This window comes from Somniosus microcephalus, chromosome 2 (genome assembly GCF_052327205.1).
Source record: "Somniosus microcephalus isolate GS21.2 chromosome 2, FLI_Smic_1.0, whole genome shotgun sequence".
In the NCBI taxonomy this organism is placed as follows: Eukaryota; Metazoa; Chordata; class Chondrichthyes; order Squaliformes; family Somniosidae; genus Somniosus; species Somniosus microcephalus.
Window position 1 is genome coordinate 387687556 of NC_140988.1, and position 25078 is coordinate 387712633.

Below are 25078 nucleotides of genomic sequence, written 5' to 3' on the forward strand. Positions count from 1 at the left end.
ACCTTCACCACACGGACTGCAGCGGTTCAAGGCGGCGGCTCACCACCACCTTCTCAAGGACAATTAGGGATGGACAATAAATGTTGGCCTTGCCAGCGAGGCCCAGATCTCATAAGCGAATAAAAAAAAATGACTTGGTTGAGAGGACCGAGTGTAATATATCCAAGTTTGCTGTCGATACAAAGCTAGGTGGGAAAGTAAGCTGTGAGGGGGATGCAAAGAGGCTGCAAAGGGATATAGACTGGTTAAATGATTGGGCATGAAGGTGGCAGATGGAGTATAATGTGGGGAAGTGTGAAATTACCCACTTTGGTAGGAAGAATGGAAAAGCAGAATATTTTTTTAAAGGTGAGAGGCAAGTAAATGTTGGTATCCAGAGGGATTTGGGGGTCCTTGTATACAAATCATAGAAAGTTAACATGCAGGTACTGCTAGGAAGGCAAATGGTATGTTAGCCTTTATTGCAAGAGGGTTGGAATATATTAGTAAGGAAGTCTTGCTGCAATTATATAGAACCATAGAATCATAAAATGGTTACAGCACAGAAGGAGGCTATTTGGCCCGTCGAGCCCGTGCTGGCTCTCTGCAGAGAGCACTTCAGCTAGTCCCACTCCCCCGCCCTTTCCCCGTAGCCCTGCATAAAATTTTCCTTCAGGTACTTATCCAATTCCCTTTTAAAAGCCACGATCGAGTCTGCCTCCCCCACCCTTTCAGGCAGTGCATTCCAGATCATTAGCACTCGCTGCATAAAAAAGTTTTTCCTCATGTCGCCTTTGGTTCTTTTGCCAATCACCTTAAATCTGTGTCCTCTGGTTCTCGACACTTTCACCAATGGGAACAGTTTCTATCTATCTAATCTGTCTAGACCCCTCGTGATTTTGAACAGCTCTATCAAATCCCCTCTCAATCTTCTCTGCTTTAAGGAGAACAACCCCAGCTTCTCTAGTCTATCCACGTAACTGAAATCCCTCATCCCTGGAATCATTCTTGTAAAGAATAGCCCCTATTTAAGAAAGGAGGGAGACAGAAAGCAGGCAACTATCGACTAGTTAGCCTAACATCTGTCATTGGGAAAATGCTGAAGTCCATTATTAAGGAAGTGGTAGCAGGACATTTAGAAAATCATAATATAGTCAAGCAGAGTCAGCATGGTTTTATGAAAGGGAAATCATGTTTGACAAATTTGCTGGAGTTCTTTGAGAATATAACGAGCAGGGTGGATAAAGGGGAACCAGTAGATGTCATGTATTTGGATTTCCAGAAGGCATTCGATAAGGTGCCACATAAAAGGTTACTGCACAAGATAAGAGCTCACAGGGTTGGGGGTAATATATTAGCATGGATAGAGGATTGGCTAACTAACAGAAAACAGAGTCGGGATAAATGGGTCATTTTCAGGTTGGCAATCTGTAACTAGTGGGGTGCCACAGGGATCAGTGCTGGGGCCTCAACTATTTACAATCTATATTAATGACTTGAATGAAGGGACCGAGTGTAATGTAGCCAAATTTGCTGACGAAGATAGGTGTGGAGGTCACAAAGAATCTCCAAAGGGATATAGATAGGTTAAGTGAGTGGGCAAAAATCTGGCAGATGGAGTTTAATGTGGGAAAATGCGAGGTTATCCACTTTGGTAGGAAAAATAAAAAAGCAAATTATTATTTAAGTGGGGAGAGATTACAAAATGCTGAGATACAGAGGGATCTGGGGGTCCTTGTACATGAATCACAAAAAGTTAGCATGCAAGTACAGCAAGTAATTAGGAAGACAAATGGAGTGTTGGCCTTTATTTCAAGGGGGTTGGAGTATAAAAGTAGGGAAGTCCTGTTACAACTGTACAGGGTGTTGGTGAGACCACACCTGGAGTACTGCGTACAGTTCTGGTCTCCTTATTTAAGGAGGGATATACTTGCATTGGAGGCAGTTCAGAGAAGGTTCACGAGGTTGATTCTGGAGATGAAGGGGTTGTCTTATGAGGAAAGGTTGAGCAGGTTGGGCCTATACTCATTGGAGTTTAGAAGAATGAGCGGGGATCTTATTGAAATATATAAGATTCTGAAGGGGCTTGACAGGGTAGATGCAGAGATGATGTTCCCCCTTGTGGGGGAATCTAGAACTCGGGGGCATAATTTCAGAATAAGGGGTCGCCCTTTTAAAACGGAAATGAGGAGGAATTTCTTCTCTCAGAGGGACGTGAATCTTTGGAATTCTCTTCCCCAGAGAGCTGTGGAGGCGGAGTCACTGAATATATTCAAGGTGGAGGTAGACAGATTTTTGAATGATAAGGGAGTCGAGCGTTATGGGGAGCGGGCAGGGAAGTGGAGTTGAGGCCAAGATCAGATCAGCCATGATCTTATTGAATGGCAGAGCAGGCTCGAGGGGCCGAATGACCGACTCCTGCTCCTACGTCTTAAATCTTTTCTGCACCCACTCTAAGGCCTTCACATCCTTCCTAAAGTGCGGTGCCCAGAATTGGATACAATACTCCAGTTGAGGCCGAACCAGTGTTAAATAAAGGCTCATCATAACTTCCTTGTTTTTGTACTCTATGCCTCTATTTATGAAGCCCAAGATCCCGTAAGCTTTTTTAACCGCTTTCTCAACCTGCCCTGCCACCTTCAATGATTTGTGCACATACAACCCCAGGTCTCTCTGTTCCTGCACCCCTTTAGGATTGTACCCTTTAGTTTATATTGCCTCTCCTCGTTCTTCCTACCAAAATGTATCACTTCGCACTTTTCTGCGTTAAATTTCACCTGCCACGTGTCCGCCCAGTTCACCAGCCTATGTCTTCCTGAAGTCTATCACTATCCTCCTCACTGTTCACTATACTTCCAGGTTTTGTGTCAGCTGCAAATTTTGAAATTGTGCCCTGTACACCCAAGTCCAAGTCATTAATATATATCAAGAAAAGCAGTGGTCCTAGTACCGACCCCTGGGATCACCACTGTATACCTTCCTCCGGTCCAAAAAATAATCACTCACCCCACATGCAACGTTCCCTCGAAGTGCTGCGTGTGCGCGGCCGCGCAGTAATTTGCAAGGTTAGATTAGAGGGAATATTGCCCACATGGACATCGAGAATTGGCCCCACATGCACCCTGATCACTGACCCCACATGGACCCCGATAACTGACCCCACATGTACTTTCTGTCTGGACTGCAAAAGATCATGGCATTGTATTCCCATCATTACTTCATTTCCAGCTGTGCAGCTAATCTCCATCACCTTGTTTGTTTGTGCCATTGATATTTCTTTGATAGCACTTTTAAGTGAAAAGGCACACATCTGATTTCCCTGTCTGCACACTTCATCTCAGCCATAGTACGTTAATTGCAATCGATTGGGATTTTGAGAGATCTGGACGAGGGAATTGGATGTAATATCTCCAAATTTGCAGACGGCACAAAGCTGGGTGGGAGGGTATGCTGTGAGGAGGATGTCGTGAAACTCCAGTACGATTTGGACAGGCTGGGTGATTGGGCAGAAACATGGCAAATGCACTATAATGTGGATAAATGTGAGGTTATCCACTTTGGTGGCAAAAACAGGAAGGCAGATTATTATCTGAATGGCAATAGATTGGGAGAAGGGGAAGTGCAAAGAGACCTGGGTGTTCTTGTGCACCAGTCGCTGAAGGTAAGCATGCAGGTGCAGCAGGCGGTTAAGAAGGCAAATGGTATGTTGGCCTTCGTAGCAAGAGGGTTCGAGTACAGGAACAAGGATGTCTTGCTACAGTTGTACAGGGCCTTGGTGAGACCGCACCTTGAGTATTGTGTGCAGTTTTGGTCGCCTTATCTGAGGAAGGACGTTCTTGCCATGGAAGGAGTGCAGCGAAGATTCACCAGGCTGATACCTGGGATGGCAGGAATGACATATGAGGAGAGATTGTGTCGATTGGGCTTATACTCACTGGAGTTTAGAAGATTGAGAGGGGATCTCAGCGAAACCTATAAAATTCTGTCAGGCCTGGACAGACTCGATGCAGGAAGGATGTTTCTGATGGCCGGGGAGTCCAGAACCAGGGGTCATAGTCTAAGGATAAGGGGTAAGCCATTTAGGACTGAAATGAAGAGAAATTTCTTCACCCAGAGAGTGGTGAACCTGTGGAATTCTCTGCCACAGAGGGCGGTGGAGGCCAGGTCATTAAATATATTCAAGAAGGAGTTGGATATATTTCTTAAGGCTAAAGGGATCAAGGGATATGGAGAGAAGGTAGGGACAGGGTACTGAATTTGGATGATCAGCCATGATCTCATTGAATGGCGGAGCAGGCTCGAGGGGCCGAATGGCCTACTCCTGCTCCTATCTTCTATGTTTCTATGTTTAATATGCTGGTGCAGTATTAAAATCTCTGATTGTCAATCTATCAACTATTGACATTAATACTTTGCCTGAAATCTACAGAATGTTTCTAAGAACAAATTGTACTTACTGTTAAAATGGAGTAGAGCTTTAGGGGTGACAGGAGTCGATGTCAGGACCAGCATTTCTAACCCCTTTAGTCCCTCCCGACAAACTTCTGCTGCTACTTCCTGGTTTATTTCAGTCACGTGATCAAGTTCCAGTACTTGTAATCGGATACAGTTCCGGGCTGAAGAATAAAATTAATGCAGAGTGTGAACAATAATTAACGTCATAATAAAACTTCCAGAGTTCAGAAAGAAACTAACTATGGAAGAATCTGCAAATCATGGACTGTAGTTCGTAAGACACATCATTTTTTCATTTGACTCAACAGCTCGTCTCTCGCATTGACCTTTTCGCCACAGGTTCACTGCTGTCAATCCGGTCTCTTCACAGGCTATCTGCTTTCCTCGGGGTTCGATAACACTGCTGTTGTCACTATGCTTGAAGACTTTTGGGGAAATTTTTCATGTCTACCTACTAATGGTAGAAGATCCAAAGGCGACATGAGGAAAACCTTTTTTACGTAGCGAGCGGTTATGATCTGGAATGCACTGCCTGAAAGGGTGGTGGAGGCAGATTCAATCGTGGCTTTCAAAAGGGAATTGGACAAGTGCCTGAAGGAAAAAAAATTGCCGGGCTACGGGGAACGGGCGGGGGAGTGGGACTAGCTGAAGTGCTCTTGCAGAGAGCCAGCACGGGCCGAATGGCCTCCTACTGTGCTGTAACCACTCTGTGATTCTACCTGTACAGCAATATGCATAGCATCCAAAATAAAATGGGGGAACTGGAGGCAATCAGCTGTAGCGAGGAACCAGATGTAGCGGGAATAATTGAAACATGGCTACATAAAGAGCAGGACTGGCAACTAAATATTGCAGATTACAACATAATCAGAAAGGAAGAAGGGAGAGTGGGGTATCTGTACTAATTAGAGATAACATAATGCCAGTAGAAAAAGGGACATAGAAACATAGAAGATAGGAGCAGGAGTAGGCCATTCGGCCCCTCGAGCCTGCTCCGCCATTCAATGAGATCATGGCTGATCATCCAAATTCAGTACCCTGTCCCTGCCTTCTCCCCATATCCCTTGATCCCTTTAGCCTCAAGAAATATATCTAACTCTTTCTTGAATATATTTAATGAACTGGCCTCCACCGCCCTCTGTGGCAGAGAATTCCACAGGTTCACCACTCTCTGGGTGAAGAAATTCCTCCTCATTTCAGTCCTAAATGGCTTACCCCTTATCCTTAGACTATGACCCCTGGTTCTGGACTCCCCGGCCATCCGAAACATCCTTCCTGCATCTAGTCTGTCCAGACCTGACAGAATTTTATAGGTTTCGATGAGATCCCCTCTCAATCTTCTAAACTCGTACAACAAGATTGCTAATTAATCCTTTCTCGTTACATAATACCCAGTCTAAGATGGCCTGATCTCTGGTTGGTTCCTCGACATATTGATCCAGGAAACCATCCCGTAAACACTCCAGGAATTCCTCCTCCACAGTATTGTTACTAATTTGGTTCGCCCAATCTATATGTAGATTAAAGTCACCCATGATGACTACTGTGCCCTTATTGCACGTTTCTTTAATTTCCCTTTTAATGCCATCCCCAACCTCCACCTTACTGTTTGGAGGTCTATATACCACTCCCACTAATGTTTTTTTCCCCTTAGTATTTCTCAATTCTACCCATACAGATTCCACATCATCAGAGCTAATATCCTTCATTACAATTGTATTAATCCCTTCTTTAACCAGTAATGCTACCCCACCTCCCTTTCCTTTTTGCCTATCTTTCCTGAATATCGACTACCCCTGGATGTTGAATTCCCAGTCTTGGCCATCCTTGAGCCATGTTTCCGTAATCCCAACCAAATCATATTCGTTTACCTCTATTTGCGCAGCCAATTCATCCACCTTATTACAAATGCTCCTCGCATTAAGACACAAAGCCTTCAGGCTTGTTTTTTTAACGCTCTTAGACCTATTAGAATTATTATTTACTGTGGCCACGTTTGATTTAAACCGTTGATTTCTCTAACAGAAGGATAGAAACAGAATCCATATGGAGTGAAAAGGATCGATCACACTAACAGGGGTATACTACAGACCACCTAATAGTGGAAAGCAGGTGGAGGAAGAAGTATGTAAACAAATCTATGAAATGAGTAAAGGACATAGAATATTAATCATGGGAGATTTTTACTACCCCAAAATAAACTGGTAAGAAGAGGTAGTGAAAGAGGTAGAGGAATGGAGTTTTTACAATGATGCAGGACTCCTTTCTTACCCAGTATGTAAAAAGCCCAACAAGAGAGGGAGCACTACTGGATCAAGTAATGGGTAATGACCCAGAACAGATAAGAGAAGTAAGTGTAGAGGAACATGTAGGCAATAGCAATAATAAGGTTTAAGATAAAGATTGAGAAGGACATAAGGAAGTAAAAGACCTAAGTAATAAATTGAAAATAAGCTGATTTTATGGGGATGAGAATGGAACTAGGGAAAACAAACTGCAAAATTTACTGACAAACAAAAAAAATAGAACAGCAGTGGGAAACATTTAAAACAATGATCAATAGAGTCCAGGAGAAATATATCCCACTAAAGAGCAAGAACAAACTGGCCAGTAATGACACACCATGGATGAATAAAGAAATAAGGTCCAAATTGAAACTAAAAGAAAAAGGCATACACTAAGTGCATAGACAAGAAACAAGATGATAACAAAAGGGAATATGAAAAGGTTAGGAAAGAAGTCAAATAAACAATTAGGAAGGCAATAAGAAACTACAAAATTAAATTATATCAGAATATAAAATGAAATAGTAAAATATTCTACAGACAGATAAATAACAAAAGAAACATCAGGATAGGGATAGGGCCACTCCTGGCAATGTGGAAAATGGCACACAAAAAGCAGGGCAAATGCAACCCGAGAAAGACGTGCATTTATATAGCGCCTTTCACGACCACCAGACATCACAAAGTACTTATAGCCAATTAGGCACTTTTTGATGCGTAGTCACTCTTGTAATGTAGGAAACACGGCAAGATTCCACAATGATTGAGGGATAAATATTGGCTCGGACATCAGGGATAATTACTCTGCTCGTCTTCCAAATAGTGCACCGGTGAGGGCAGACAGGGCCTCGGTTTAACATCTCATCCGAAAGTCGCCACCTCCGACAGTGCAGCACTCCCTCAGTATTGCACTGGAGTGTCAGCGTAGAATTTTGTGCTCAAGTTCCTGAGTGGGACTTGAAACCACAACCTTCTGACTCAGAGGCGAGGGTGCTGCCCACTGAGCCACAGCTGGCCAATTACCGCCCCATCAGTCCACTCTCGATCAACAAAATGACGGAAGATGTCGTCGACAGTGCTATCAAGCAGCACGTATGCACCAATAACCTGCTCACCGATGCTCCAGACCTCATTACAGCCTTGGTCCAAACATGGACAAAGAGCTGAATTCCAGAGCTGAGGTGAGAGGGACTGCCCTGGACATCAAGGCAGCATTTGACCAAGTGTGGCATCAAGGAGCCCGAGTAAAACTGAAGTCAATGGGAATCAGGGGGAAAACTCTCCACTGGCTGCAATCATACCTAACACAAAGAAAGATGGTTGTGGTTGTTGGAGGCCAATCATCACAGCCCCAGGACATCGCTGCAGGAGTTCCTCAGGGCAGTGTCCTAGGCCCAACCATCTTCAGCTGCTTCACCAATGACCTTCCCTCCAACATAAGGTCAGAAGTAAGGATGTTCACTGATGTCTGCACAGTGTTCAGTTCCATTCACAACTCCTCAGATAATGAAGTAGTCCCTGCCTGCTTGCAGGAAGACCTGGACAACGTTCAGGCTTGGGCTGATAAGTGGCAGGTAACATTCGCACCACTCATGTGCCAGTCAATGACTATCTCCAACAAGAAAGTGTAACCACTGCCCCTTGACAGCCAATGGCATTACCATCGCCGAACCCCCAACCATCAACATCCTGGGGGGGTCACTATTGACCAGAAACTTAACTGCACCAGCCACATAACTATGGCTACAAAAGCAGGTCAGAGCCTGGGTATTCTGCGAGTGACTCACCTCCTGACTCCCCAAAGCCTTTCCACCATCTACAAGGCACAAGTCTGGAGTGTGATCATAGAATCATGGAAATTTATGGCACAGAAGAAGGCCATTTGGGCCATCGCGTCTGTGGCGGCTGAAAAAGAGCTATCCTGCCTAATCCCACTTTCCAGCTCTTAGTCTGTAGCCCTGTAGGTTGCAGCAATTTAAGTGCATATCCAAGTACTTTTTAAATGTAATGAGGGTTTCTGCCTCTACCACCCTTTCGGGCAACGAGTTCCAGACACCCACCACCCTCTGGATGAAAAAATTCTCAACTCCCTCTAATCCTTCTACCAATTACTTTAAATCTATGCTCCCTGGTTATTGGCCCTCTGCCAAGGGAAAGAGGTCCTTCCCATCCACTCTATCTAGGCTCTGCATCATTTTATACACCTCAATTAAATCTCCCTCAGCCTCCTCTGTTCCAAAGAAAACAACCCCAGCCTCTCCAATCTTTCCTCATAGCTAAAATTCTCCAGTCCTGGCAACATCCTCGTAAATCTCCTCTGTACCCTCTCCAGTGCAATCACATCTTTCCTGTAATGTGGTGACCAGAACTGCACGCAGTACTCTAGCTGTGGCCTAACTAGTGTTTTGTATAGTTCAAGCATAATCTCGCTGCTCTTACATTCTAAGCCTTATTAGCTAATAAAGGAAAGTATCCCATGTGCCTTCATGTCCTGCTTCCTTCAGAGCTCTGTGGACATGCACTTCATCTACACTTCTCAGTATCCGACCACTTATTGTGTATCATAGAATCATAGAAAGTTACAGCACGGAAGTGTAACATTTGCATATTGATTTATCATTCGCCCGCAGGCATCTGTAAGGAATACCTATGTGATCACATGCTGAGTTGTCATTGGCCTGCAGGCATCTGTAAGGACTGCTATTGTTTAGAAGACCGTGTCGGGGTCCTGACTCCATCTTGTCCACATGGTGCTGTGCTGTAGGAGTTCACAGACCTGATGCTTCATTAAAATAGTTTAAATTGTAATACTCCGTTGTCCTGCAAATTATTAGTTTTGTATAAAGTGTGCAAAACAAGACAGGAAGGAGGCCATTTTGGCCCCTCGTGTCCGGGCCGGCCAACAAACAGCTATCCAGCCAAATCCCACTTCCCAGCTCTTGGTCCATAGCCCTGCAGGTTACAGCATCCCAAGTACACATCCAAGTACTTTTTAAATGTGGTTAGGGTTCCTGCCTCTACCACCCTTTCAGGCAGTGAGTTCCAGACCCCCACAACCCTCTGGGTGAAGAAATTTCCCCTCAAATCCCCTCTAAACCTTCCCCCAATTACTTTAAATCTGTGCCCCCTGGTTTTTGACCCCCCTGCTAAGGGAAATAGGTCCCTTCTATCCACTCTATCTATGCCCCTCATAATTTTATACACCTCAATAAGGTCTCCCCTCAGCCTCCTCTGTTCCAAGGAAAACAGACCCAGCCTATCCAGTCTTTCCTCATTGAAACTTATAAAATTCTAACAGGACTAGACAGACTAGATGCAGGAAGGATGTTCCCGATGGCGGGGGAGTCCAGAACCAGGGGTCACAGTCTAAAGGATAAGGGGTAAGCCATTTAGGACTGAGATGAGGAGGAATTTCTTCACCCAGAGTGGTGAACCTGTGGAATTCTCTGCCACAGAGGGCAGTTGAAGCCATTTCATTAAATATATTCAAGAATGAGTTGAATATATTTATTGAGGCTAAAGGGATCAAGGGATATGGGGAGAAAGCAGGGACAGGGTACTGAATTTAAATGATCAGCCATGACGAATGGCCTACTCCTGCTCCTATCTCCTATGTTTCTATAGCTAAGATTCTCTACTCCCAGCAACATCCTTGTAAATCTCCTCTGTACCCTCTCTAGTGCAATCACATCTTTCCTGTAACGTGGTGACCAGAACTGCACGCAGTACTCTAGCTGAGGCCTAACTAGTGTTTTATACAGTTGAAGCATAACCCCCCTGCTCTTGTATTCTATGCCATGGCTAATAAAGGCAAGCATTCCGTATGCCTTCTTAAGCACCTTATCTACCTGGCCTGCTACCTTCAGGGATCTGTGGACATGCACTCCAAGGTCCCTTTGTTCCTCTACACTACTCAGTGTCCTACCATTTAATGTGAATTCCCTTTCATTGTTAGCCCTCCCCAAATGCATTACCTCGCACTTCTCCGGATTGAATTCCATTTGCCACTGTTCTGCCCACCTGACCAATTTATTGATATCTTCCTGCAGTCTACAGTTTCCTTCTTCAGTATCAACCACACAGCCGATTTTAGTATCATCTGCAAACTTCTTAATCATACTGCCTATGTTCAAGTCAAGATTGTTGATATATACCACAAAAAGCAAGGGACCTAGTACTGAGCCCTGCGGAAACCCACTGGAAACAACCTTCCAGTCACAAAAACACCCATCAACCATTACCCTCTGCTTCCTGTCTCCGAGCCAGTTTTGAATCCAACTTGACACTTTGCCATGGATCCCATGGGCTTTTAACTTCATGACCAGTCTGCCATGTGGAACCTTATCAAAAGCCTTGCTAAAGTCCATGTACACTACATCAAACATACTACCCTCATCTACCCTCCTTGTTACCTCCTCAAAAAATTCAATCAAGTTTGTCAGACACGACCTTCCCTTAACAAATCCGTGCTGACTATCCTTGATTAATCCGTGTCTTTCTAAATGAAGATTTATCCTGTCCTTCAGAATTCTTTCCAATAATTTTCCCACCACCAAGGTTAGGCTGACTGTAATAACAACAGAAAATGCTGGAAAAACTCAGCAGGTCAGGCAACATCCGTGGAGAGAAATTTGAGTTGACGTTTCGGGTTGGACCCTTCTTCAAAACTGGAAAGAAAAGAAACTAGATCGGAGGCAGGGCTGCGATCGGACAAAAGAATAAAAGAAACAAAAGAAGTAAAAGAGATTAGAAGCTAGACGAGATGGTGATAGGCTGGGATTAGGTGTAAAGTGTACTGGCAGGGCAAAAGATAGCTGCCAGGTGTGAGAGAGAAACAAAAGGAAAGGGGGGGGGGGGGGTGGAAAGGAGTGGAACAATTACAAGAGAAAATGAAATGGGGGCCGAGCTTATGATCTGAAATGGTTGAACTCGATATTGAGTCCGGAAGGCTGCAGACTGCCTAATCGGAAGATGAGGTGCTGTTCCTCGAGTTTACGGTGAGGTCCGAGTGGGAATGGAGCGGTGAATTAAAATGACAGGCGACCGGAAGCTCGGGGTCACCCTCACCGTCCTTGGCCTCTTGTATTGTTCCACGGAAGCTCAACGTAAACTCGAGGAACAGCACCTCATCTTCCGATTAGGCAGTCTGCAGCCTTCCGGACTCAATATCGAGTTCAACCATTTCAGATCATAAGCTCGGCCCCCATTTCATTTTCTCTTGTAATTGTTCCACTCCTTTCCCCGCCCCCCCCCCCCTTTCCTTTTGTTTCTCTCTCACACCTGGCAGCTATCTTTTGCCCTGCCAGTACACTTTACACCTAATCCCAGCCTATCACCATCTCGTCTAGCTTCTAATCTCTTACTTCTTTTGTTTCTTTTATTCTTTTGTCCGATCGCAGCCCTGCCTCCGATCTAGTTTCTTTTCTTTCCAGTTTTGAAGAAGGGTCCAACCCGAAACGTCAACTCAAATTTCTCTCCACGGATATTGCCTGACCTGCTGAGTTTTTCCAGCATTTTCTGTTGTTATTTCGGATTTCCAACATCTGCAGTATTTTGCTATCGTATTAGGCTGACTGTAATTACTCGGTCTATCCTTTTCTTCCTTTTTAAACAAGGGTACCATGTTAGCAGTCCTCCAGTCCTCCGGCACCACACCTGAAGCCAGAGAGGATTGAAAAATGATGGTCACGGCCTCTGCTATTTCCTCTTTTGCTTCGCTTACATTTCATCCGGGCCTGGGGATTTATCCACTTAAAGCTGCTAAACCCCTTAATACTTCCTCTCTCACTATGTTTATTTCATCTAATATTTCACACTTCTCCCCCGATAGCAATGTCTGCTTCGCCCCTCTCCTTTGTGAAAACAGACGCAAAGTATTCATTAAGAACCCTACAGACGTCTCCCGCCTCCACACACAGATTACCCCGTGATCTCTAATAGGCCCAACCCTTTCTTTAGTTATCCTCTTATTAATATATTTATAAAACATCTTTGGGTTATCCTTGATTTTACTTGCCAAGAATTTTTCATGCTCTCTCTTTGCTTTCCTAATATTTTAATTGCACCCCTGCACTTTCTGTACTCCTCTAAAGATTCTGGAGTATTGAGCCCTCGGTATCTGTCATACGCCTCCTGTTTTTCTTTATCCTACCCTGAATATCTCTAGACATCCAGGGGGCTCTAGATTTGTTAGGCCCACCTTTTTTCTTTAAGGGCACATATTTGGTCTGAACCCTCCGGATCTCCTCCTTGAATGCCTCCCACTGCTCTGACACTGATTTACCTTCAAGGAGCTGTTTCCAGTCCACTATGGCTAAATCCCCACTGAGCTTAGCAAAATTTGCTTTTCCCCAATTTAGAATTTTTATTCCTGGTCTATCCTTCTCCTTTTCCATAACTACCTTAAATCTAACAGAATTATGGTCACAAGCAGCAAAATGCTCCCCCACTGATATGCCTTCTACCTGCTCAGCATCATTCCCTAAAACTAAATCCAGAACATAGAAACATATAAGATAGGAGCAGGAGTAGGCCATTCGGCCCCTCGAGCCTGCTCCGCCATTCAATGAGATCATGGCTGATCATCCAAATTCAGTACCCGGTCCCTGCCTTCTCCCAATATCCCTTGATCCCTTTAGCCTTAAGAAATATATCCAACTCCTCCTTGAATATATTTAATGAATTGGCCTCAACTGCCTTCTGTGGTAGAGAATTTCACAGGTTCACCACTCTCTGGGTGAAGAGATTCCTCCTCATCTCTGTCAAATGGCTTACCCCTTATCCTTAGACTGTGACCCCTGGTTCTGGACTCCCCCACCATCGGGAACACCCTTCCTGCATTTAGTCTGTCCAGTCCTGTAGAATTTTATAGGTTTCAATGAGATCCCCTCTCAATCTTCTAAACTCCAGTGAGTATAAGCCCAATCGACACAATCTCTCCTCATACGTCATTCCTGCCATCCCAGGTATCAGTCTGGTGAATCTTCGCTGAACTCCCTCCATGGCAAGAACATCCTTCTTCAGATAAGGCGACCAAAACTGCACATAATACTCAAGATGTGGTCTCACCAAGGCCCTGTACAACTGCAGCAAGACATCCTTGTTCCTGTACTCGAACCCTCTCGCTACGAAGGCCAACATACCATTTGCCTTCTTAACCGCCTGCTGCACCTGCATGCTTACCTTCAGCGACTGGTGCACAAGAACACCCAGGTCTCTTTGCACTTCCCCTTCTCCCAATCGACTGCCGTTCAGATAATAATCTGCCTTCCTGTTTTTGCCACCAAAGTGGATAACCTCGCATTTATCCACATTATATTGCATTTGCCATGCTTCTGCCCAATCACCAACCTGTCCAAATCATACTGGAGTTTCTCGGCATCCTCCTCACAGCACACACGCCCACCCAGCTTTGTGTCGTCTGCAAACATGGAGATATTACATCTAGTTCCCTCGTCTAGATCATTAATATATATTGTGAATAGCTGGGGTCCTAGGACCGATCCCTGCGGTACCCCGCTAGTCACTGCCTGCCACTCGGAAAAAGACCCGTTTTTTCCAACTCTTTGCTTCCTGTCTGCCAACCAGTTCTCTATCCAAGTCAGCACCTTGCCCCCAATCCAATGTGCCTTAACTTTACACACTGATCTCTTATGCGGGACCTTATCGAAAGCCTTCTGCAAGTCCAAATACACCACATCCACTGGTTCTCCCGTATCTATTTTACCAGTTACATCCTCAAAAAATTCCTGTAGATTAGTCAAGCATGATTTACCTTTTGTAAATCCATGTTGACTTTGTCCGATCCTGTCACTGCTTTCCAAGTGCTCTGCTATTACATCTTTTATAATGGACTCCAGCATTTTCCCCACTACTGATGTCAGGCTTACCGGTCTATAATTCCCCGTTTTCTCTCTACCACCTTTTTTGAATAGTGGGGTAACATTAGCTAACCTCCAATCCATGGGAACTGTTCCAGAGTCTATAGAATTTTGGAAGATGACCAGCAATGCATCTACTACTTCTAGGGCCACTTCCTTAAGTACCCTAGGATGTAGATTATCAGGCCCTGGAGATTTATCGGCTTTCAATCCCGCCAATTTCCCTAACACCATTTCCCTAGAAATAGTGATTTCTTTCAGTTCCTCCCTCTCATTAGACCCTATGTTCCCTGACATCTCTGGGAGGTTATTTGTGTCCTCCTTTGTGAAGACAGAACCAAAGTATGTATTTAATTGGTCAGCCATTTCTTTGTTCCCCATTATAAATTCCCCTGATTCTGACTGCAAGGGACCTACGCTTGACTTCACCAATCTTTTTCTCTTCACATATCTATAGAAGGTTTTACAGTCAGTTTTTATGTTTCCTCGCTAGCTTACTCTCATACTCTATTTTCCCCCTCCTTTGTTGGGCTTGCTACATACTGGCTAAAAAAGTTCTCCTGGATGCATTTTAGGAATTCCGCACCTTCTATACCCTTCACACTAATTTTATCCCAGTTGATATTGGGGTAGTTGAAATCCCCTACTATTACTGCCCTATAGTTTTTGCACTTCTCAGAAATTTGTCTACATATTTGTTCTTTTATCACCCTCTCACTGTTTGGGGGTCTGAAGTACACTCCCCGCAGTGTGATCGCCCCTTTTTTGTTTTTCAATTCGACTCATATGGCCTCGTTTGATGATCCCTCCAACATATCATCCCTCCTGACAGCTGTACTAGTTTCTTTAATCAATACCACAAGCCCTCCTCCCTATTCCGTCTGAAAATACTGTAACCAGGAATGTCGAGCTGCCATACCTGCCCCTCTTTCAGCCACGTCTCTGTAATAGCTATAATATCATAGTCCCAAGTATTCCCTTGCCTTGTTAACACTCCCCAAATGCATTACCTCACACTTCTCCGGATTGAATTCCAATTGCCACTTTTCTCCCCACCTGACCAGTCCATTGATATCTTCCTGCAGTCTACAACTTTCATCCTCACTATCAACTACACAGCCAATTTTTGTATCATCTGCAAACTTCATAATCATGGCCCCTAAACTGAAGTTTAAATCTCTGATATAGCGTCATAACGGCACAGAAGGAGGCCATTCGGCCCATCAAGTCCGCACCAGCTCTCTGTAGAGCAATTGAGTCAGTCCCATTCTCCTGCTCTATCCCCATAGCCCTGCAAGTTTATTTCCCTCAAGTGCCTATCCAGTCTCCCCTTGAAAACACCGAGTGTCTCCGCTTCTTAAATCTGTGTCCCCTAGTCCTTGTACCATCAGCTAGTGGGAACAGCCTTTCCCCGTCTAGCCTATCCAAACCCATCATAATCTTGTACACCTCTATCAAATCACCCCTCAACCTCCTTTGCTCTAATGAAAACAAATCCAGCTTCTCCAACGGGTCCTTGTAACTAAGATCTCCCATCCCCGGATCCATTCTGGTAAATCTCCGCTGCACCCTCTCAAAGCCCTTCACATCCTTCCTAAAGTGTGGTGACCAGAACTGGATGCAATACTCCAGTTGTGGCCCAACCAGCGCTTTAGAAAGGTTCAGCATAACTTCTCTACTTTTGTACTCAATACCTCTATTTATGAAGCCCAAGATCCCATATGCTTTGCTAACCACTCTCTCAATATGTCCTGCCACCTTCAGGGACCTATGCACATTAACCCCCAGGTCCCTCTGTCCCTGCACACTCTATAAAACTGTGCCATTAAGTGTATATTGCCTCTCCCTGTTCCTTCTGCCAAAATGCATCACCTCACATTTCTCTGTATTAAATTCCATCTGCCACTTGTCTGCCCATTTCGCTAGTCTTTCTATGCCCTGTTGCAGTCGATTGGTATCATCCTCACTGTTTGCCACACCCCCAAGTTTGGTGTCATCGGCAAGTTTAGAAATTCTACTCTGTATTCCAATATCCAGGTCATTTATATATATATATAAAAAAAAGCAATGGCCCCAGCACTGACCCTTGGGGAACACCACTGTCTACCGTCCTCCAATCTGAAAAACAGCCATTTACCACAACTCGCTGTTTTTTGTCCTTCAGCCAATTCCTTATCCAAGCTGCCAGTGACCCACCCATTCCATGAGCCTCAATTTTGTTAACCAGCCTTCTATGTGGCACTTTGTCAAATGCCTTCCAAAAATCCATGCAGACAACCATTGCATTCCCTTCATCAATCCTCTCTGTTACTTCATGAAAAAATTCAATTAAATTAATCAAACACGGTCTGCCTTTTACAAATCCGTGTTGGCTCTCCTTAATTACCTTAAACCTCTCCAAGAGCCCGTTAATCTTTTCCTTGATTATTTTTTCTAAAACTTTACCCACCACTGATGTTAAACTAACCGGCCTGTAGTTACTAGGATTGTCCTTGCAGCCTTTCTTGAACAATGGTGTCACATTTGCCACTTTCCAATCCTCAGGCACCTCCCCCACATCTAGGGAAGATTGGAAAATTATGGCAAGCCCTTCCGCTATCTCCTCCCGCAATTCCCTTAGCAACCTGGGATGCAAGCCATCTGGACCAGGTGACTTGTCCACTCTAAGCATACCCAGCCTTTCTAGTACATCCTGTTTATCAATTTTCACCCCTTCCATTGCTTCTACCTTTTCCACTTCTACCAATATTTTGTCAGCATCCACCTCCTTAGTAAACACCGATACAAAGTACTCATTGAGTATTCTAGCCTTGCCCTGTGCCTCCAAGCATATATCACCTTCTTTGTCTCCAATAGGCCCCACCCCGCCTCTCTCTACCCACTTACTGTTTACATGTCGGAAGATGATTTTTGGGTTCCCTTTTATGTTAACCGTCATTCAATTCTCATATTCTCTCTTTGGCAGTCTTATTTTCATCTTCACATCCCCTCTCAACTTATTGTATTTGGCCTGGTTCTCCCTTTAAGAAGTCACCTGACATGCATCATACACCCTCTTTTTTTGTTTCATCATTTTCACTATCTCCCTCGTCATACAAGGAGCCCTTGCTTTGGTTCCCTTACCTTTCCCTCTTGTTGGAATGTACCTAGCCTGTACTTGGAACATCGCCTCCTTAAAGATCATCCATTGTTTCATTACAGTTTTTCCTGTCAGTCTTTGGTTCCATTTTACCCTGGCTAGATCCTTTCGCATCCCATTAAAGTTAGCCCTATTCCAGTTTAGAAGTTCTACTCCAGATTGTTCCTTGCTCCTCTCCATTGCTAATCTAAATCTTATGATATAAGACAATCTTATATATATACCATTATAAAAGCAAGGGACCTCGTACTGAGCCCTGCAGAACCCTACTGGAAACAGTCTTCCATTCACAAAAATACCCGTTGACTATTACCCTTTGATCTTTGCCACTGAGCCAATTTTGTGAAGTTAGTCAGACCTTTGCTTAACAAATCCACGCTGCCTGTCCTTCTTCCTTCATTTCCTTGCCAATATTTTTTCATGCCCTCTCTTTGCTTTCCTAATTTCCTTTTTAATTTCACCCCTGCACTCAGTATCTGACATAAGCTTCCCTTTTTTGCCTTATCCTACCCTGTATGTCCATTGTCATCCGGGGGCTCTATATTTGGGAGTCTCACCCTTTTTCTTTGTGGGGACATAGTTGCTCTGTACCCCCACTATCTCCTCCTTGAATGCCTCCCACTGCTCTGACACTGATTTACCTTCAAGTAGCTGTTTCCAGTCCATAGAAACATAGAAGATAGGAGCAGGAGTAGGCCATTCGGCACCTCGAGCCTGCTCCGCCATTCAATGCGATCATGGCTGATCATCCAATTTCAGTACCCTGTCCCTGCTTTCTCCGCATACCCCTTGATCCCTTTAGCCTTAAGAAATATATCTAACTCCTTCTTGAATATATTTAATTAATGAATTGGCCTCTACTGCCTTCTGTGGTAGAGAATTCCACAGGTTCACCACTCTCTGGGTGAAGAAATTCCTCCTCATTTCTGTCGTAAATGGCCTACCCCTTATCCTTAGACTGTGACCCCTGGTTCTGGACTCACCGACCATCGGGAACATCCTTCCTGCATCTAGTCTGTCCAGTCCTGTAGAATTTTATAAGTTTCAATGAGATCCCCTCTCATTCTTCTAAACTCCAGTGAGTGTAAGCCCAATCGACCCAATCTCTCCTCATATATCATTCCTGCCATCCCAGGTATCAGTCTGGTGAATCTTCGCTGCACTCCCTCCATAGCAAGAACATTCTTCCTCAGATAAGGCGACCAAAACTGCACACAATACTCAAGGTGTGGTCTCACCAAGGCCCTGTACAACTGCAAGACATCCTTGTTTCTGTACTCGAATCCTCTCGCTACGAAGGCCAACATACCATTTGCCTTCTTAACAGCCTGCTGCACCTGCATACTTACCTTCAGCGACTGGTGCACAAGGACACCCAGGTCTCGTTGCACTTCCCCTTCTCCCAATCTATTGCCGTTCAGATAATAATCTGCCTTCCTGTTTTTGCCACCAAAGTGGATAACCTCGCATTTATCCACATTATACTGCATCTGCCATGCAGCTGCCCAATCACCCAACCTGTCCAAATCATACTGGAGTTTCTCGGCAACCTCCTCATAGCACACACGCCCACCCAGCTTTGTGTCGTCTGCAAACTTGGAGGTATTACATCTAGTTCCCTTGTCTAGATCATTAATATATACATTGTGAATAGCTGGGGTCCTAGCACCGATCCCTGTGCTACCCTACTAGTCACAGCCTGCCACTCGGAAAAAGACCCGTTTATTCCAACTCTTTGCTTCCTGTCTGCCAACCAGTTCTCTATCCAAGTCAGTACCTTGCCCCCAATCCCATGTGCTTTAACTTTACACGCCAATCTCTTATGCGGGACCTTATCGAAAGCCTTCTGAAAGTCCAAATACACCACATCCACTGGTTCTCCCTTATCTATTCTACCAATTACATCCTCAAAAGATTCCAGTAGATTAGTCAAGCAGGATTTACCTTTTGTAAATCCATGTTGACTTTGTCCGATCCTGTCACTGTTTTCCAAGTGCTCTGCTGTTACATCTTTTATAATGGACTCTAGCAATTTCCCCACTACCGATGTTAGGCTTACCGGTCTATAATTCCCCATTTTCTCCCTACAACCCTTCTTAAATAGTGGGGTTACATTAGCTACCCTCCAATCCATGTGAACTGTTCCAGAGTCTATAGAATTTTGGAAGATGACCAGCAATGCATCTACTATTTCTAGGGCCACTTCCTTAAGTACCTTAGGATGTAGATTATCAGGCCCTGGGGATTTATCGGCCTTCAATCCCGTCAATTTTCCAAACAACATTTCCCTACAAATACTGATTTCATTCAGTTCCTCCCTCTCATTAGACCCTATGTTCCCCGACATCTCTGGGAGGTTATTTGTGTCCTTCTTTGTGAAGACAGAACAAAAGTATGTACTTAATTGGTCTGCCATTTCTTTGTTCCCCATTATAAATTCCCCTGATTCTGACTGCAAGGGACCTACGCTTGACTTCACCAGTCTTTTTCTCTTCACATATCTATAGAAGCTGTTACAGTCAGTTTTTATGTTCCCTGTAAGCTTACTCTCATATTCTATTTTCCCCTCTTAATTAATCCCTTTGTCCTCCTTTGCTGAATCCTAAACTGCTCCCAATCCTCAGGTTCGCTGCTTTTACTGGCCAATTTATATGTCCTCTCCTTGGATCTTATGCTATCCCTAATTTCCCTTGTTAGCCATGGTTGAGTCATCTTTTTTGTTTTATTTTTATGCCAAACAGGGATGAACAAATGCTGTAGTTCATCCATGCGATCTTTAAATGTTTGCCATTGCCTATCCACCGTCAACCCTTTAAGTAATGTTCCCCAATCCTTCCTAGCCAACTCGCACCTCATACCATCGTAGTTTCCTTTATTTAAATTCAGGACCCTAGTCTCTGAGTCAACTACTTCCCTCTCCATCTTAATGAAGAATTTTATCATATTATGATCGCTCCTCCCCAAGGGGCCTCGCACAACAACATTGCTAATTAATCATTTTTCATTACATAATACCCAGTCTAAGATGGCCTGATCTCTAGCTGGTTCCTCGACATATTGGTCCAGGAAACCATCCCGCATACGCTCTAGGAATTCCTCCTCCACAGTATTGTTACTAATTTGGTTAGCCCAATCTATATGTAGATTAAAGTCACCCATGATAACTGCTGTGCCCTTATTGCATGCATCTCTAATTTCCCATTTAATGCCATCCCCAACCTCAGCATTACTGTTTGGGAGTCTGTATACAACTCCCACTAACTTTTTCTGCCCCTTTGGTATTTCTCAGCTCTACCCATACAAATTCCACATCATCAGAGCTAATATCCTTCCTTACTATTTTGTTAATCTCCACTTTAACCAGCAATGCTACCCGACCTCCTTTTCCTTTTTGCCTGTCCTTCCTGAATATTGAATACCCCTGGATGTTGAATTCCCAGCCTTGGTCACCCTGGAGCCATGTCTCCGTAATTCCAATTACATCATATCCAACGCCAGCATTTATTGCCCATCCCAAATTGCCCTTGAGAAGGTGGTGGTGAGCTGCCTTCTTGAACCGCTGCAGTCAGTGTGGTGAAGGTACTCCCACAGTGCTGCTATGTAGGGAGTTCCAGGATTTTGACCCAGTGACGAAGAAGGATCGGCGATAAACTTCTAAGTCAGGATGGTGTGTGACTTGGAGGAGAACTTGGAGGTGGTGGTGTTCCCATGCGCCTGCTGCCCTTGTCCTTCCAGGTGGAAGAGCTCGCGGGTTTGGGAGGAGCTGCCGAAGAAGCCTTGGCGAGTTGCTGCAGTGCATCTTGTAGATGGTACACACTGCAGCCACAGTACGCCGGTGGTGGAGGGAGTGAATGTTTAAGGTGGTGGATGGGGTGAAAATCAAACGGGCTGCTTTGTCCTGGATAGTGTTGAGCTTCCTGAGTGTTGTTGGAGCTGCACTCATCCAGGCAAGTGGAGAGTATTCTATCATGCTCCTTACTTGTGCCTTGTAGATGGTGGAAAGGCTTTGGGGAGTCAGGAGGTGAGACACTCGCCGCAGAATACCTAGCCTCTGACCTGCTCTTGTTGCCACAGTATTTATGTGGCTGGTCCAGTTAAGTCTCTGGTCAATGGTGACTCCCCAGGATGTTAATGGTGGGGGATTCGGCGATGGTAATGCCACTGAATGTCAAGGGGCAGTGGTTAGACTCTCGCTTGTTGGAGATAGTCATTGTCTGGCACTTCTGTGGCGTGAATGTTACCTGCCACTTATCAGCCCAAGCTTGAACGTCGTCCAAGTCTTGCTGCATGCGGGCATGGACTGCTTCATTATCTGAGGAGTTGTGAATGGTACTGAACACCGTGCAGTCATCAGCGAACATCCCCATTTCTGACCTTATGTTGGAGGGAAGGACATTGATGAAGCAGCTGAAGATGGTTGGGCCTAGGACACTGCCCTGAGGAACTCCTGCAGCGATGTCCTGGGGCTGTGATGATTGACCTTCAACCACCACAACCATCTTCCTTTGTGCTAGGTATGACTCCAGCCAGTGGAGAGTTTTCCCCCCGATTCCCATTGACTTCAGTTTTACTCGGGCTCCTGGATGCCACACTCGGTCAAATGCTGCCTTGATGTCGAGGGCAGTCACTCTCCCCTCACCTCTGGAATTCAGCTCCTTTGTCCATGTTTGGACCAAGGCTGTAATGAGGTCGGGAGCATGCACTTAAAGTGTGGTAACCTACAGAGCTACGGACCAAGAGCTGGAAAGTGGGATTAAGCTGAACAGCTCTTTTTCAACCGGGAAGAAATGATGGGCCAAATGGCCTCCATCTGACGTAAAATTCTATGTAACCTCCTGATGCTGTGACGTTCTGTATATATAGTAACCTCCTAATGCTGTGAACTGCTGTATATATAGTCATGTAACCTCCTAATGCTGTGAACTGCTGTATATATAGTCATGTAACCTTTTGATGCTGTGAACTGCTGTATATATAGTCATGTAACCTCCTGATGCTGTGAACTGCTGTATATATAGTCATGTAACCTTTTGATGCTGTGAACTGCTGTATATATAGTCATGTAACCTCCTGATGCTGTGAACTGCTGTATATATAGTCATGTAACCTTTTGATGCTGTGAACTGCTGTATATATCGTCATGTAACCTCCTAATGCTGTGAACTGCTGTATATATAGTCTTGTAACCTCCTGATGCTGTGAACTGCTGTATATATAGTCATGTAACCTCCTGATGCTGTGAACTGCTGTATATATAGTCATGTAACCTCCTAATGCTGTGAACTGCTGTATATATAGTCTTGTAACCTCCTAATGCTGTGAACTGCTGTATATATAGTCTTGTAACCTCCTAATGCTGTGAACTGTTGTGTATATATAGTCATGTAATCTCCTAATGCTGTGAACTGTTGTATATATAGTCATGTAACCTCCTGATGCTGTGAGCTGCTGTATATATAGTCATGTAACCTCCTGATGCTGTGAACTGCTGTATATATAGTCATGTAACCTCCTAATGCTGTGAACTGCTGTATATATAGTCATGTAACCTTCTGATGCTGTGAACTGTTGTATATATAGTCATGTAATCTCCTAATGCTGTGAACTGTTGTATATATATTCATGTAATCTCCTAATGCTGTGAACTGTTGTATAGAAAGTCATGTAACCTTCTGATGCTGTGAACTGTTGTGTATATATAGTCATGTAATCTCCTAATGCTGTGAACTGCTGTATATATAGTCATGTAATCTCCTAATGCTGTGAACTGTTGTATATATATTCATGTAATCTCCTAATGCTGTGAACTGTTGTATAGAAAGTCATGTAACCTTCTGATGCTGTGAACTGTTGTGTATATATAGTCATGTAATCTCCTAATGCTGTGAACTGCTGTATATATAGTCATGTAACCTCCTGATGCTGTGAACTGCTGTATATCTAGTCATGTAACCTCCTGATGCTGTGAACTGTTGTATATATAGTCATGTAACCTCCTAATGCTGTGAACTGTTGTATATATATTCATGTAATCTCCTAATGCTGTGAACTGTTGTATAGAAAGTCATGTAACCTTCTGATGCTGTGAACTGTTGTGTATATATAGTCATGTAATCTCCTAATGCTGTGAACTGCTGTATATATAGTCATGTAACCTCCTGATGCTGTGAACTGCTGTATATCTAGTCATGTAACCTCCTGATGCTGTGAACTGCTGTATATCTAGTCATGTAACCTCCTGATGCTGTGAACTGTTGTATATATAGTCATGTAATCTCCTAATGCTGTGAACTGCTGTATATATAGTCATGTAACCTCCTGATGCTGTGAACTGCTGTATATCTAGTCATGTAACCTCCTGATGCTGTGAACTGTTGTATATATAGTCATGTAACCTCCTAATGCTGTGAACTGTTGTATATATAGTCATGTAACCTCCTAATGCTGTGAACTGTTGTGCTCTTCTGTCTGTCCCGATGTCTGTCCCGATGTCTGTCTGTCCGTTCTCTATACGTTTGAAAGTTACAGAGCGTACCGACGCACGCGTCGCCTCAAAAGAAAGCTTGCGATTCCGGACCGGTCATAGGCGTATTTACGTTTCGGCCGGACAAAAATCCCGCCCGCGGTATCCCAAAAACGTTCAGCGTTCCGCTCATTAGCATCTCATTAGCGACCGTGTGACGTCGAGGTCCACCAATCGGACGGCGGGTTCCTTCCTACAGTTGAGTGTCGAGTGACTCGACGATTGACCAATCCGACGCTTCGGTGACCTGACCGGTCGACCAATCGGTGCGTGTGTGGGCGGGCCTTCTCCTTCTGAACCGAGGTGAGTGGCCGCCATCTTGATTTTTCACAATTTTTTCCCCCACACTTTCTGTGTGTTAGGGAACTAAGGTAAATATTTTAATGATGTGTTAGGGAATTAAATAACAATTTAATAGGGGGGGGGGGAGGGGGGAGAGCCTCGGGAAATCGCGGGGGGGGGGGTTGGGGTGGGAGAGCCTCGGGAAATCGCGGGGGGGGGGGGGGGAGAGCCTCGGGAAATCGCGCGGGGGGCGGGGGGGGAGAGCCTCGGGAAATCGCGGGGGGGGGGAGCCTCGGGAAATCGCGGGGGGGAGAGCCTCGGGAAATCGCGGGGGGAGAGCCTCGGGAAATCGCGGGGGGCGGGGGGGGCAAGCCTCGGGAAATCGCGGGGGGCTCGCACTGACCGCGCATGCGCCGCCCGCACTGACCGCGCATGCGCCGCCCGCACTGACCACGCATGCGCCGCCCGCCCGCCCACAGCGGCCGTCCATCAGCCGCGCGATACGAGGGGGACCTTAGCTCCGGACCTCAGGCGC

At 44.9% G+C, this 25078-nt stretch overlaps 1 protein-coding gene across 1 annotated transcript in view; it reads right to left on the reverse strand.

The window, feature by feature from the left end:
* fbxo41 (F-box protein 41) overlaps positions 1-25078 on the reverse strand; it is a 323546-nt gene that overhangs the window by 65969 nt on the left and 232499 nt on the right. The window contains exon 12 of the mRNA XM_085976430.1: positions 4437-4595. Coding sequence (XP_085832556.1) covers positions 4437-4595 — 159 coding nt within the window. The remainder of the gene's footprint in view (positions 1-4436; positions 4596-25078) is intronic.